Source organism: Dendrobates tinctorius, unplaced genomic scaffold, assembly GCF_039654945.1.
Source record: "Dendrobates tinctorius isolate UK_male_01 unplaced genomic scaffold, ASM3965494v1 ptg000129l, whole genome shotgun sequence".
Classification (NCBI taxonomy): Eukaryota; Metazoa; Chordata; class Amphibia; order Anura; family Dendrobatidae; genus Dendrobates; species Dendrobates tinctorius.
Genome location: NW_027361797.1, coordinates 10018912 through 10033393, shown reverse-complemented (window position 1 = coordinate 10033393; position 14482 = coordinate 10018912). Strand labels below are relative to the sequence as shown.

The following is a 14482-nucleotide window of genomic DNA, read 5'->3' as shown; positions in this document are numbered from 1 at the left end:
GCCGGCACAGCCCCCCGGCAGGCCGGCAGAGACCCCCGGAAGGCCCGAAATGACGGCGCATCATGATGCGCACACACCGCGCATCATGATGACGTCAGGCTGTCAATCATTTTGAACTTCCGATTCCGATGCCGAATTCCGATATTGAAAAAATATCGAAAGTCGGTATCGGAATTCTGATACAGCAAGTATCGGCCGATACCCGATACTTGCGGTATCGGAATGCTCAACACTAGTCATGGGTAGTGCCTCCTCCTTACCTGAGGGTGGGAAACCACACCTCTGGATGAGGTGCAGTACCTCTGTGGCAACTGAACCCTCAGGAGCACCACAGACTCACATTCCCTGACTCTTTTCAGGTTTTTCTCCAGAATTTTTTCTTGTATATACCTGAGTGTTTAGAGCATAGGAACTGCTGCTGTCAGAAAGTGTCCATATCTTGATGCTGTACTTTGCTGGCTTACTCCCTATATATTCTATGTACAGGCGCCTACCTCGGAATGCCACAAGCTGTTCATCCACCGTGATATTTTCACAGTATTGTATAATTTTGGAAGAATCTCTATCCCAAATCTCTCAAATAGAAGCTAATTATTAGAGAGTTATCTAATGTTTGCAGAGGACATTTTTCCTGCCTGTGCAGAAGGCTTTAAGCTCCAAATTACATTTTTGTTTTTCGACTGAATTTCTTGCATCGCACTAGTTGTCTGGATATCGCGCCTCATCACATTCAATTTCAGATTTCTCGTAATCACTTTCCCCACCACATATGTGGTCCTCATCTTCAGACACTTTCTTGAGTTGGATATCTTCTTTAGAATCTGAGGCGTTGGCAAACTTTCCCAATTCAGCTTCACTCAATGGACGTCTTCGCCACATTTTTATTCATCTTTCCAAATAATGGACGCTCACAACTTTTAAGGGGTAAAATCAGTGTTGCTGATTAACCCCTTAACGACCACCGATACGCCTTTTAACGGCGGTAATTAAGGGTACTAAAACCACAGCGCCGTTAATTCATGGCGCTGTGATTTAAGTGAATAGCGCCCCCCAGTGTCGGATTTTCTCCGGGGTCTCGGCTGCCAGGGGTAGCCGAGACCCCAGAGAACATGAATCAGTCGGTTTTTACCGACCCCCGCTTTTGCGATCGCCGTTATTAACCCTATAACGGCGACCGCAAAAAAAAAAAGCCGCGATTTTACATTTAATTTCTCTCTCCTCTGATGTGATCGCACATCAGAGGAGAGAGAAATAGGGTCCCTGATCCCCCCCGGTACCTCTCCATGGCCCTCCGTCCCCTCCCGGTGGTCCCATGTCCCGCCGGCATCCTCCGATGGGCGCCGCCATCTTGAAAATGGCGGGCGCATGCGCAGTGCGCCTGCCGGGAATCTGCCGGCTCCGGCTGGCAGATTCCATTCATTATTTTGATCACTATGATAAACGATCATAGTGATCAAAATAAAAAAAATAGTACATAACCCCCCCGTTTATCACTCCCTTATATAGGCCAATATAATGAAATAAAGAAAATATTTTTTTTTTCAGTTTTCCATTAGGGTTAGGGTTAGGGTAGGGTTAGGGCTAGGGTTAGGGTTAGGGTAGGGTTAGGGCTAGGGTTAGGGTTAGGGTAGGGTTAGGGTTAGGGTAGGGTTAGGGTTAGGGTTAGGGTTGGGCTAGGGTTAGGGTTAGGGTTGGGCTAGGGTTAGGGTTGGGCTAGGGTTAGGGCTAGGGTTAGGCTAGGGTTAGGGTTGTGCTAGGGCTAGGGTTAGGGCTCGGGTCACGACTAGGGTTAGAATTAGGGTTAGGGCGAACTAGAATTAGGGTTAGAATTAGGATTAGGGATTAGGGTTGGGATTAGGGTTAGGGTTGGGATTAGGGTTAGGGGTGTGTTGGGGTTAGGGTTGGAGCAAGAATTGAGGGGTTTCCACTATTTGCCAACTTTGGGGGTCTAAAAATTGGGGTCTAAAAAATCACTTTTGTGGAAATAAAAAAAGACTTTTTATTTTCACGGCTCTGCGTTTATAAACTTTTGTGAAGCGCTTGGGGGTTCAAAGTGCTCACCACACATCTAGATAAGTTCATTAGGGGTCTAATTTCCAAAATGGGGTCACTTGTGGGGGGTTTCCACTGTTTAGGCCCATCAGGGGCTCTGCAAGCGCAACATGATGCCCGCAGACCATTCCATCAAAGTCTGCATTCCAAAATGGCACTCCTTCCCTTCCGAGCTCTCCCATGCGCCCAAACAGTGGTCCCCCCCCACATATGGGGTATCGGCGTACTCAGGACAAATCGCATAACAACTGGGCGGGTATGATTTCTCCTGTTACCCTTGTAAAAATAAAAATTTGGGGGCGAAAAGATCATTTTTGTGGAAAAAAAATGGATTTTTTATTTTCACGACTCTACGTTATAAACTTCTGTGAAGCACTTGAAGGTTCAAAGTGCTCACCACACATCTAGATAAGTTCCTTAATGGGTCTAGTTTCCAAAATGGGGTCACTTGTTGGAGGTTTCCACTGTTTAGGCACATTAAGGGCTCTCCGAACGCAACATGGCATCCGATCTCAATTCCAGCCAATTCTGCGTTGAAAAAGTCAAACGGCGCTCCATCCCTTGCGAGCTCTGCCGTGTGCTGAAATAGTGGTTTACCCCCACATATAGGGTATCGGCGTATTCAGGAGAAATTGTAAATCAAATTTTGTGGTTGATTTTCTCTTTTAACACTTGTGAAAATAAAAAAAATTGGTTCTGAAGTAAATTTTTTGCAAAAAAAAGTTAAATATTAATTTTTTCCTTCCACATTGCTTTAGTTCCTGTGAAGCACTTAAAGGGTTAATAAACTTCTTGAATGTGGTTTTGAGCACCTTGAGGGGTCTAGTGTTTAGAATGGTGCCACTTTTGGGTATTTTCTGTCATGTACACCCCTCAAAATGACTTTAAATATGATGTGGTCCCTAAAAAAATGGTTTTGTAAATTTTGTTGTAAAAATGAGAAATCGCTGGTCAACTTTTAACCCTTATAACTTCCTAACAAAAAAAAATTTTGCTTCCAAAATTGTGCTGATGTAAAGTAGACATGTGGGAAATGTTATTTATTAAGAAATTTGTGTGACAAATCTCTCTGATTTGAGGGCATAAAAATGTAAAGTTTTAAAATTGCAAAATTTTCAAAATTTTCGCCATATTTCCATTTTTTTCATAAATAAACACAAGACTTATCGAAGAAATTTTACCACTAATATAAAGTACAATATGTCACGAAAAAACATTCTTAGAATCAGCGGGATCCATTAAAGCGTTCCAGAGTTATAACCTCATAAAGGGACAGTGGTCAGAATTGTAAAAATTGGCCTAGTCATTAAGCTGCAAACTGGCTCTGTTGCTAAGGGGTTAAAATAGTACTATATAAATAAATAATAATAATAAAATCGCAACAAACACTAACCAGTGTAGCCACATTAAGAGCTTATAAACTACAGTGAAACAGACCTGCACAGACCAGTACTCAATGCCAATACATCTGCAGTAACTAGCAATTGTATCGAGCGCACAGATCTGCAGGAACTGAAGAAATCGATAAAAAATGGTACAGTCATGGCCAAAAGTTTAGAGAATGACACAAATATTATATTTTCACATGATCTGCTGCCCTCTGGTTTTTATGTGTGTTTGTCAGATGTTTTTATCACATACAGAAATATAATTGCAATCATATTATGAGTAACAAAAGGTTATATTGACATTTAGAATGAGTTAATGCAGCAAGTCAATATTTGCAGTGTTGACCCTTCTTCTTTAGGACCTCAGCAATTCTCCCTGGCATGCTCTCAATCAACTTCTGGATCAAATCCTGACTGATAGCAGTCCATTCTTGCAAAATCAATGCTTTTATTTTGTCTGAATTTGAAGGTTTTTGTTTGTCCACCCGTCTCTTGATGATTGACCACAAGTTCTCAATGGGATAAAGATCTGGGGAGTTTCCAGGCCATGGTCCCAAAATCTCTATGTTTTGTTCCCTGAGCCATTTAGTTATCACCTTTGCTTTATGGCAAGGTGCTCCATCATGTTGAAAAAGGCATTGTTGATTGCCAAACTGCTCTTGGACGGTTGGGAGAAGTTGCTCTTGGAGGACATTCTGGTACCATTCTTTATTCATGGCTGTGTTTTTAGGCAAGACTGAGAGAGAGCCCATTCCCTTGGCTGAGAAGCCACGCCACACATGAATGGTTTCAGGATGCTTGACAGTTGGCATGAGACAAGACTGGTGGTAGCGCTCACCTGGTCTTCTCCGAATAAGCCGTTTTCCAGATGTCCCAAACAATCGAAAAGGGGATTCATCAGAGAAAATGACTTTACCCCAGTCCTCCGCAGTCCACTCCCTGTACCTCTTGCAGAATATCAGTCTGTCCATGAAGTTGTTTCTGGAGAGAAGTGGCTTCTTTGCTGCCCTCCTTGCGACCAGGCCTTGCTCTAAGAGTCTCCGCCTCACAGTGCGTGCAGATGCACTCACACCTGCCTGCTGCCATTCCTGAGCAAGCTCTGCACTGCTGGTAGCCCGATCCTGCAGCTGAAACACTTTTAAGAGACGGTCCTGGCGCTTGCTGGTCTTTCTTGGGCGCCCTGGAGCCTTTTTGGCAACAAGGGAACCACTCTCCTTGAAGTTCTTGATGATGCGATAGATTGTTGACTGAGGTGCAATCTTTCTAGCTGCGATACTCTTCCCTGTTAGGCCATTTTTGTGCAGTGCAATGATGACTGCACGTGTTTCTTTAGAGATAACCATGGTTAACAGAAGAGAAACAATGATGCCAAGCACCAGCCTCCTTTTAAAGTGTCCAGTGGTGTCATTCTTACTTATTCATGACAGATTGATCTCCAGCCCTGTCCTCATCAACACCCACACCTGTGTTAATGGAGCAATCACTGAAACGATGTTAGCTGGTCCTTTTAAGGCAGGGCTGCAATGATGTTGAAATGTGTTTTGGGGGATAAAGTTAATTTTCTAGGCAAATATTGACTTTGCAAGTAATTGCTGTTAAGCTAATCACTCTTTATAACATTCTGGAGTATATGCAAATTGCCATTAGAAAAAATGAAGCAGTAGACTTTGTAAAAATTAATATTTGTGTCATTCTCTAAACTTTTGGCCATGACTGTAGATGCAGTAGACAATCCACAATGATATTATAAGTCATTAATGTGACTGCCAATATAGTGTGAGGTCTGTATAAAATACTATTGGATCGGTATTGACCTGAATGGTACATACTGTATGTAACAATTAACTATTAAATACAAAAATATTAAAAATATTAAAAAAATGCCAAAAAAAACCCAACAGTCATAATAACAACACCTATCCATAAACAAGTACACATATGATTTACAGATCCTCATAATAAATTGTCTGCAGCTTCACAAGCTTTTTAGACCCCAACAATACAACAGGTTAATATAATACTGTAAGATACCATATAAGAAAATTGCTATCTAATGAGCTAAGCTTCTATTGGCCCAAGTTAGGAGTGTTTTCAGAGAATAAAGTGCTTACTGCAAACTATTTGTTTGTCAGATGTAATGATTTTTAGTTGGCAGCACATGCTCGTGTCAACTTTAACCATTGTCCTATGATACTCTATCTGCCAAGAACAATGAATGTTGGCAAATTCTCCCCATGTGTTTCTTTAGCCGAGTTGATGCTCAGGAACACTGATCAAAAATATAATTTGTCTGCTACTGATGATTTCTGATCAGGCTTAAAAATCATTATTGTCGGCATCATATGGCCCTGTGTAAACTTGGAACTGGATAAACTGTGTGCCGTGATACTGTATGCACACAGAACAATGGTATTAAAGAAAATGAGCTATTGTTAAAATCAGGTTTTTGTGTTACACGTTGTTAGGGTTGGCGGAACGCACCAAATAATAAGGAGGTAGTAATAAGGTGCGTTCGCAGCCCGGGGTCCACCGTGCAGAGATGTTACCTGCTGACCGGTAATGGCGGATGCTATATGGTGGTATAATAGATGAACACACGCGGGTTAACGTCACCCGATGTGTACAGAGGCGGACTCTGTTGCTTCACAGATCCGCACTACCGCGGACTATAAATGCCGCAGCCTGTTAAAGCTCACAGAGCTCGGCAAAGTGAGCACTAGTGTACAGTCACAGAACTCTGCCCCAAGACAAAGGGTTAGAGTCCCTCTAGACCCACTAAGTGCGTGGCGTCTCACCTGCGAACGCCACTAATCGACGCTGGCTACTGTGGAGTGCAGACAAAGTGCACAGTGGCGTACAGGCAAGCCACTACTCGGCACTGATGCTAGACCCTGACTCTGCGTCCTACCTGCACTATCAGCCTAGGTCCTAACTGGCAAGGCTGGACAACATGAAAACCACAGAAAGGAAAAAATCCTCCAATATTCAGGAAAACACCAAAAACAGGCAGAGATGCTTACCTGTGTAAACTGGCCTCAATACATCTGCACTAAACAGGGTGCAGTGCACCCAAGTAAAATGGCAACTGCACAGGTGCAAAATACCAAATGAGACAGCCAGCCTACAATCAGGGATTGACCGTGGGGCACACCAGTACAAAAAAATAATCCATATGCGTCAGTGTTCACACATGGAATGCAGAGCATCAGGATCACAGCCTCTTAGTAACACCATATAGGGGGGCTGCCCAGTGCTAACTATAATGCATCCCGTGTGAACAGAGGCCACAGTTTACAGAACCATTTGGGCCCGACTGCACCCTGAAAAAGATATAACATGCATAAAACATATTAATATATGTAAGGTATTGGTTGATATTCTGGCCATAATACATAAGCTGGCAAACCGCGCCAAGGTTCCTTACACTTGCCAGTCCTTCTCTAACATGAAAACCACAGAAATAGGAAAAAATCCTCCAATATTCAGGAAAACACCAAAAACAGGCAGAGATGCTTACCTGTGTAAACAGGTCTCAATACATCTGCACTAAACAGGGTGCAGCGAACCCAAGTAAAATGGCAACTGCACAGGTGCAAAATACCAAATGAGACAGCCAGCCTACAATCAGGGATTGGCCGTGGGGCACACCAGTGCAAAAAAATTAATCCGTATGTGGCAGTGTTCACACAGGGAATGCAGAGCATCAGATTCACAGCCTCTTAGTAACACCATATAGGGGGGCTGCCCAGTGCTAACTATAATGCTTCCCATGTGAACAGAGGCCACAGTTGGCCAAGGCTGGGCAACACATGCATACCAAGGGTAGGGGTTTCATAATGAGTCATTCACCAGAGACATTCATATGTGCATACAACACTCACTCCACATGGTCTATACTAGCGCATGGCCGTGCGACCATGTAATCCTTTTATAATCGCAGCCTTTCAGGACCTTGCTGATGGCCCAATCCAAGCTGCTTGGTGACCTGAGCATGTGACCTACGACCACCAATGAGCAGTCGTCTTACGGGCATGCTCAGATGGAGAAAAGCAGGACTTTGTCCCAGGAGCATCTGCTTGCCGCTAACTAATGCAGAATGCTATAGCTGAACCTGGGGTAGCAGCAGCAACCGAATGCATAGCATTAGCCTGAGCAAGATGCTGGGACTAAAGTCTCTGCTGAGCAGGAACCTCTGTGGCTGAAGAAGAATGGAAGACCGCAGAGGATGTAGCTTGTGATTCCCCCTGTGCAGTTGTGGGAACTCGATGCCTAGCACATGTATTTTTAAAAAAACATTTGGCAAATTATTTTTTTCATGTTTCCTGATGTTTCAAGTAACGTTTTCAACAGGCTGCTTATCAACAGAGACAGGGTTTTAATGACAAGTAACACCTCTACTAATAGAGGATAACACAGGGTCCACGAATCATAAGGGATGTCTCAGTTGATCCTGCTCACCTTAACTTCACAATGACCCGATTAGATCCTTCTGTACAAAAGATAATGTTGGTATGTCAGTGTCTGATTAATGTAGCTATGTACATGTGTTGTTTCCTGAAACAACAGGAAGTTAAAGTCTAAAAAAGCCCCAGTGGCTGGAGTGAAAATTCCTAAATTTTTATTTTTTAGTTTTAATATACCTTAGGTTGTGATATGGAAAAAAAACATACATTTAACATAAGAACCTGGTTTAAAGAATAGGTCATTTTCTGATGATTTCATCCTATTAGCAGTTCTTCTGTGTGCATAGAATATTTGTCAGCCTGTGTAAAAAAGCTGTGACTTGACCGGTAATTGGCTAGCGTATAGCCAACTGGCATTTGTATAACACCATGGATCTTGTTGTGTCAATTAGGATAAATACGGTAGATAATAATAACAGACATACTGTTGTTTGGAAGGGAAAATTACAGCCATTTCACTCACACACATTCTCAGCAACATCTTATAAATACAGGTCACCAAGATGCCCACTTTTAGACATGGACTTGCTAAGCCATATCTTTTTTGACAGGTAATTTCCAGCAAATTGGGACTGTTGGGCAAGTAAATAACAGCTTGTTGCGGGCATATTTATGTGTCAAGAAATGAATAAGTGATTTTGATTCCACAGAAGTATGGCTTCCAATATTCTATGAAAGAAGAATGTATTTGCAAATCAGAGATACTTTTGCATATTGCCTCCTTCATGAGCCTTAGATTTTATACTTTTCCCTCGTAATAAAAATTACTATGCAACAACACATTGTGTAATACAAAAAACCTTCCGAGACATATTGATTCCTGATGAGAATACTGTGTCTTACTGTCACTGATAATATGATAATATGAATCTATAGGGACTATGTATGCCATCTAAAGTGCACTTAATATTCCATCTTGTGTAGAATCCATTTATAAATACTCAGATAATTGTTCACATCCATTAATTTTCTGCTCAATTACTTGCTAAATATGTTTTTTTTTTAACTTTCCCTCAGCGTTGGTGACTCTCACTGGAATCAGCATCTACATAGCATATTCCGCTGCAGCATTTAACTACGCACTGTACTCCTTAGGCAGTGCCATTCTATCGGAAATTGATATTCGGTTTGGATGGTCCTTGGCTTTTGCTTGGATATCCTTCATCACAGAGGTGCTTACTGGGATGGCCTTTCTCTTGGCCGCTAGAGTTACTGGTCTTAAACGAACTCGAGACCAGGTTATCTAAAATAAGTACCGAGCCATGATAACAAAGATTATGATGATATGTTCTTGGATGTGAAGATCAACGATTACGTGGCAGATGTATTGGACATCAATCATGGTCTATCAAAGGAAAGAACGTTACCAAGACTACATATCACTTACCTCAAAGTGAAAACTCAACCATTTATGGATATAATTCTATTTCTGTGATATTCCTTTAGAGAACTACAGCAATTAATGGACATGCCTTGCGATCATAGTACTGCGCTTCAAAATTTGACAGTGAAGCGAACAATAACTTTTCTTTTCCATATCGCCTAAAATAATTTAATACATTTTGCTTAGGAGTCGTGGAATAAATGTGAAACTCAATTTTTTGAGCCAATTTACTTTAACGAGCCTAGTCACAGAAAAAACTATAGTCTGCACTTGGGCTAAAAATTGAAGCAATTTTCATGAGAGAATTACTACAGCAACAGTGATATCAGAAAAGGTGGCTGATGGGCCAGAATAATGGAACCAACATAAAAGTCATCGTGAAGCGGAAGCGATCAAAGTCTTTCCTTTACCTTACTTTTCTGAACCACTTCACTGGAGGACTGGATGTTATGCCTCTGGGAATTGATCTACAAGTCTTCTAAGATATTTGTCCAGATTCATCAATCAGTTTAGTAGATTTCTAACATAAAGCTGCTTGATACATTGCAACCTTTATTGGTATAGATTTTGTGACTTTTGGAAGTTTTTTGCTTGCGTTGCCAACTTTTTAAGAAAAGCGGGGAGGGGACATAGTCACAAAAATGGCATAAGTTATAACAGAAATGCATACATTGACTGTAATATAATACTTGTGGGGGTATACGGCAGCTGAAAGATGTGAACACTTCTTAATACATTTGACACATCTTACTCCAGAAGAATCTTCATCAAGGCTGACATGCAAAACACCAGTCTTCAAGAAGCAGCCCCAATGGTCACCAGAAAATGATTTTATGTTAAACATACTTTAAAGATTTTTGTGGTTCTTTGTTTTTGTTTATTTTTTCATGTCATATCTAAAGTTTAAAAAAAACCTGAACTCTTGCAGTTTTCACTCTGGCTACTAAGCAAATACACAGACACTTCCTATTTTGTAAAATAACTTTTCAACAGGTATTTATTTTCTTTATTTATTTTACTCACTGATATAGCATGATTAGTTCAACAGTGCTAGACAGACATTATCCAAACTGTCCCCATTGGGGCTCACAATCTACATTCCCTATTAGTACATCTTTGGAGTGTGGGAGGAAACCGGAAAACCCTGAGGAAACCCACATAAACACGGGGAGAGCATACAAACTCCATGCAGATGTATGTAATCATCACAGGAATATAATGAAAGGAAACAATGGTATATACAGTACATAACAAAAATCTACCATTGACAATAGGTATAGGTAACAGCCCACCTCTGCCCCTTTCTGCAAAGTGACCTACCCACAATACATAACAGAACACTGTTTCATAGAAGAAAGACAATGAGAATAATCTCCTCTTGTCTTTTGATTCCAATGCAGTAAGTCACAGCTGAAAAGTGAATGCATGGATGCTGTCAGCTCAGACAAGATGCCTGCTTCCATAAAAAATAATAAATAACACATAAAAAATCCCCCAAATCAAATTAAAAAATACAATATAAATCTATTTTTTTTTTTTTTTTATAAATAATCATATGTTCCCTATATTAAGAACCTACTGCTGTATTCTTCCAAGCCTGTCTTCTGTATCGATACCAGGTAAGTTGGGATCATATACAAGCACTTTATAGGCATTATCAATGAAGAAATTTGGCAGCGTGTTTCTCACAATACATAATACATTGACACTAGAAATGAGCAGATCAAGGACTGAGTTTGATTCAAATTTCTTGAAATTTGCAGTTTCCGGTGCGATACCCGCTAGGGCCTTGGTTACTCGGTACCGGGCTGGTCAGTTCTTCAGGCGATGTCACGGCAGCAGTTACCCAGTCCATAGCCCTGGGCGTGCAATAAAATGATTTTAGGGAATGTTTATAGGGGATTAATTCGTGACGCCACCCTTTGTGTTCGGCAATGATAATATGGCCGACACTGCAGTTCAGATCCAATGGGGCAGTTGGTGATGCAGCAGAGTTGGTACAGCTCTCTGCGGGTAGAGCTAAGCCCCAGGGCAAATATAAGATAGTAGATGATGGAAATGGTTGTACTGCAGGACAGGTAACGCAGTGAATAAATCTGAGGACACAACAAGGTGCAGTCTTCATACTTTTACTCACAGTTCTTCCAGATACAATCCCCAGATGGGGTGCTGTACCTTCTGGGTCGATGGTCCAGCCAGCTCTCAGGTGATTTGGGGTACACTGTACCAGACCCCCTTCTGATCTTCCAACCCTGGCTGGCTTACTGCGCTGGCTCCCGCCTCTCCTGCTCTGTGCCTCATACACAGTGTCCTGAGCCAGCAACCTCAGATCCTGTTGGGTGACGTTCACTTGGTCCCCTTGATCCTATCTGGCTGCCTTTTCAGCAAATGTGTGCGGATTTGGCTGTGGCACATACAGATACAACAGCCTCCTGTTTGCTAACTGAGTTATACAGTCTCTCCACTAGTCTGGGGCCAGTCCCCTACTGTGACCTGGTCCCTCCACCCGACTACAGTTAGCGTGGATTTGGTCGCCACGGGTGGATTCTCCACTTCTCGTGCCCCTAGGACCACTTCTTTCTCTTCTCACTCTTCTCTAGTCTTGCGACGAGATCCTCTTTGCTCTAGTCCCCAGCTCCAACTGACTCACTCCTCCCACTGTCATTCCCTTAAACTCCTCCCCTTCTCCACTCAGACCCAATACCTAGCTCCTCCCTGGCCTGGAGAGGTCTAGTGTTGGGTGCTACTGTGTGGGTACTGGGTAGTGTCCCCTCCTTACCCGAGAGCGAAGTACCACACTTCTGGCTGAGGTGCAGTACTTCTGTGGTAACTGGACCCTAAGTGGCACCACACAGGTAATTTCAAACACTTTGAAATTCGATTCCCATTTCACAAAACCAAAACCTTGCTGAAGCATCAGAGAGCGGGTTCATGTCTTTTTTTCATAGCCAGTCAGGTCTCCCCGTAATGCCCTGCAGCTATGACATCTTACAGATTTTCATACCTTGTACAGTGGTGGTCAGTACCTGGAGAATTACAGATCAGCAGTTCCCAGCAGAGGACAGTGTGCATAGCAGAGCCGTTTTCCATCGCCAGAGTCACTGGGTAAGTCTCTCTCTTCTACAGAGTGTAAGCTCTTATTGTGAGCAGGGACCTCTCTCTCTCGCTTCTGTAGAGCATAAGCTGTTATGGTCAGCTGGATCCTGTACAGTGTAAGTGGCTATGATCAGAGGGGTGCTCTATCTCTTGCCTGTAAAGTGTAAGATTTTATGGTCAGAGAGTTCCTCTCTCTCTCTTCTGTAGAATGTAAGCTCTTATTGTCGGCAGGGTTCTCTCATTTTCCTGTAGAGTGTAAGTTCTTATAGCTAGCAGGGTTTTTTTGTCTCTCTTCTCTCCCCAACATACATTTTGTGGGCAATTACAAGCTTTCCAGCAGTGAGAGTTGTGCAAATGTATTGGTATTGAATGAAATTTTGAGGGAAAATTTGGCAAACACGGTGCATTCGAATTTCAAGCGATTCGGTCATCTATGATTCACACAGTTCTATCAAAATGACCATAAAATACCATATACAGTATTTATAGAAGAACTAGCATATAATGTACCTGGATTAATATTACCTCTGAAACTCTTTCTTTACTGTTATCTTTAGTATCCCTATTATTATTATTTATTATTATAGCGTGATTTATTCCATGGCGCTTTACATGTGAGGAGGGGTATACATAACTAAAAACAAGTTGGAAAAGGTGGATCTTCAGGTTCTTTTTGAAGGTTTCCGTGGTAGGCGAGAGTCTGATATGTTGTGGTAGAGAGTTCCAGAGTATGGGGGAGCACAGTAGAAGTCTTGTATGCGATTGTGGGAAGAGGAGATAAGATGGGAGTCGAGAAGGAGATATTGTGAGGAACGAAGGTTGCATGCAGGTAAGTACCGGGAGACTAGGTCACAGATGTATGCATGTAAATCCTTTAACATTATACATGTTATTCTTATATTTTTTATTTACAGGGAATCATGAGATGACTAGTGTTCATTAATAAATCATTTGATTTCATAAATTGCCTCTTTCTGTTCATTGATTTTTACATTAAAGAGTTTTCAAGGCTCGAAGTAAATTTCGGCACACACTTTGTGAATGCAGTTTACTAAATTATGATTGTGTGCAATATGCATACTGTCAGGATTCCCCTCTAATAACAGTTCAAGATGCTGATCACATGACTTCAAGTATGTGATTTGCATACATGCAGCCTTGTGCCAATTAGCTTATTATTAACTTCTTTCAATAGAACATGGTCACATGACCATGGGAGTCTCATAGGTTGGAATTCTTTTATGAATTTAATAGAAACCGAGGCAGCTCTCTGACATATGGCTAATGGAGATGATCATCTTTACTAGGAACTGTCTTATATAGGTACAGTTTTCCATAGCTAAAGATGTAGGATGAAACAATTGATCACCTATCTGTATGGCATGTTATAAATATAAGATGTGTGGGGTCCGACAAGAGGTACATCCACCAGCTGAAGTCTACTCTATCAGATTCACCAAAATAGGAGATAGGGTGTCGTGGCCACTAAAAATGTTTTGGGCTGCTGTGTTCTGCACTGTACATTGCTAGGAATCCAGCCACTTCCTCAATAGATTTCAGCTTATTGGTCTGAGGTGTCATGTTTTGGACCCCCACCGTTCTCATACTCATTACCAAATGTTTAGCCTTTAACAACCAATTTTAAAAGTTTTTAGAAATTTTGGAAAAAAATAGACAAACCACAGCAGATATGCTAAAATAAAAAAATAAATTTTGCTAATCTCTTGTGGCAATGATGTGCAAAAGCTCCAGAAGTGCACGCACCCAATCATTGCCATGATCACTCAGATAAGAGCCATGATGCCGTAATACAGGGGTGGGCCATGTATATGGATACACCTAAACAAAATAGGAATGGTTGGTGATATCAACTTCCTGTTTGTGGCACATTAGTATATGGGAGGGAGAAAACTTTTCAAGATGGGTGGTGACTAGTGTTGGGCGATACCATCCGATATTGAAAAATATCGGATCGGATTGGATCGGCCGATCTAAAAAAAATATCGGGTATCTCCGATTCCGATCCCGGAAGTCCCATTCAAGTCAATGGAACAGAAATATCGGAATTGAAAAAAAACTTTTCTTTCCTTGTAGGTTAA

General features: G+C 41.7%; 1 protein-coding gene across 1 annotated transcript in view; it reads left to right on the top strand.

The window, feature by feature from the left end:
* Positions 1–13347, top strand: part of TMEM114 (transmembrane protein 114) — a 79378-nt gene extending 66031 nt beyond the window's left edge. The window contains exon 4 of the mRNA XM_073542801.1: positions 8921–13347. Within this exon, the coding sequence (XP_073398902.1) occupies positions 8921–9150 (230 nt within the window). The 3' untranslated portion in view covers positions 9151–13347. The remainder of the gene's footprint in view (positions 1–8920) is intronic.
* Positions 13348–14482: the final 1135 nt, after the last annotated feature.